At 38.6% G+C, this 1,714-nt stretch overlaps 1 protein-coding gene across 1 annotated transcript in view; it reads left to right on the forward strand.

The window, feature by feature from the left end:
- The first annotated feature begins 1,217 nt into the window (after window positions 1-1,217).
- Window positions 1,218-1,714, forward strand: part of XKR5 (XK related 5) — a 19,298-nt gene continuing 18,801 nt past the window's right edge. The window contains exon 1 of the mRNA XM_072410062.1: window positions 1,218-1,230. Coding sequence (XP_072266163.1) covers window positions 1,218-1,230 — 13 coding nt within the window. The remainder of the gene's footprint in view (window positions 1,231-1,714) is intronic.

Raw genomic sequence — 1,714 nt, forward strand, 5'->3', positions numbered from 1 at the left:
GGGGGAGGCATTGACTGCAAAGTGTTTTGTAGGTAAACCTGGGTGGTCTGACCAGACATGGAGGTCTCAGGCTGAAGGTCTTATCTCTGGGGCCCCGACTTTCCTATTGAAGACGTTGATGTGCCCCAATGAGGAAGACCAACCTCACATCTAATAATACCTAAATTCTGACCATTACCCTAAAAGCTTATTTTCATAGTTTAATTCCAGTTTTGTTTCAGTTTCACAAAATCTCCTAAAGAGATAAATGTGCAAAGATGAGAACCTGTAGACTTTATTTTTGTAGTTTAATTCTGGGTTTTACGGTTCCGGGGGCGATCCAGGAGATAACTAAAACTCTGAGAAGTCCTTTGTATGTGCCAGCATTGGTGCTTTACTATGCTTCCAGCAACTAAATGATTTATTAAGCCATATTGTAATAAATGAAACCAACTTTAATACAAAATGTAAAAAAGCCAAATAACAAAGTGTAACATTTTGTATTAAAGTTGGTTTAATTTATTACAATATGGCTTAAAGTAATATAAATCATTTGGAGATAATTGTGGAAATGAAATGTACAAACTCTTACGTGCCTTAAAAGTCCCAATTCCCTCAAAAAGTTTTTTCAATATTTTGGTATTAATGTGGGGATGTGACACAATGTTTTTTTCTTACCTTTTGTGTTACTTCTATATTTTCTCGATGTCCAGCAACTAAAGCTACACATAAAGATCTCTTCAATCACTAATCATCTCAGCTCTCCGTAAAGCACAACTCCGGAGATCTGCAGAACTGGCACTTGGACAAAATAATAAAAAAACTTCTCTGAATGGCAGATCTGTACAACAGCTGTGTAGCTGGATTTTTTATATTTAGGTGAACTTTTTCTTTAAAGAGGCCCTGTCACTACACCGAATCGACCTAGGTGAGATTACAATTAAACATGGTTTAGATTGGCTTTATCAATTTTTCTCACCCGCTGTTTTAGGCTATGTACACACGTCCAATGGTGGTGGTCATCTGACATGTGTACAGCGGACACCCGACGTCATCAATAGGGAAGGATTCATGAACAGATGGGGAACATCCACTGTACATGCCCATGGAGGAGAGAACAGTGGGGTGCCGTTCTCGCATCCTCCCTTCTCCATAGAACAGAATGGATGCTGTGTGTACAGTGCTCATTCGCTCATCGCTTTGAAGCTGGAAACCAGCAGGAAAGATTATTTCCAGTCATGAATATTGCAGGTATGTACCCAGCTTTAGAAATAGAATGTTTATTTATTACCCACCATCAACACTTCTGGTAGTGTCAGAGGCTCTGCTCCACCTTTTCCCAATCCTAACATGAGCCAAGGTCTACGCAGCAACCAGGAAAGCCGAATCTGCATTGACTAGTGTTTTAGAACCTGACAATGCTAGAAAATGAATGTAGAAAACAAAACTAATTTTGAAAATAATGATAAGAGTCCTGCAGTCTGCCCCCATTTTTAATATTATTATTAATAAACATTTAAATAGCGTCAACATATTACGCAGCGTTGTACAATGAATAGGGGTTGCAAATGACAGACAGATACAGAGAGTGACACAGGAGGAGGAGAGGACCCCGAAGAGCTTACAATCTAAGAGGTCCCATATTTGTGTATATAAACCAATTAGTGATGAACCACCAAACCAGAGAAGAATCAGCAACTGCTCACAAAAAGTGAATAAAAAACTTTTATTATTA

This window comes from Pyxicephalus adspersus, chromosome 4, assembly GCF_032062135.1.
Source record: "Pyxicephalus adspersus chromosome 4, UCB_Pads_2.0, whole genome shotgun sequence".
NCBI classification, from domain to species: Eukaryota; Metazoa; Chordata; class Amphibia; order Anura; family Pyxicephalidae; genus Pyxicephalus; species Pyxicephalus adspersus.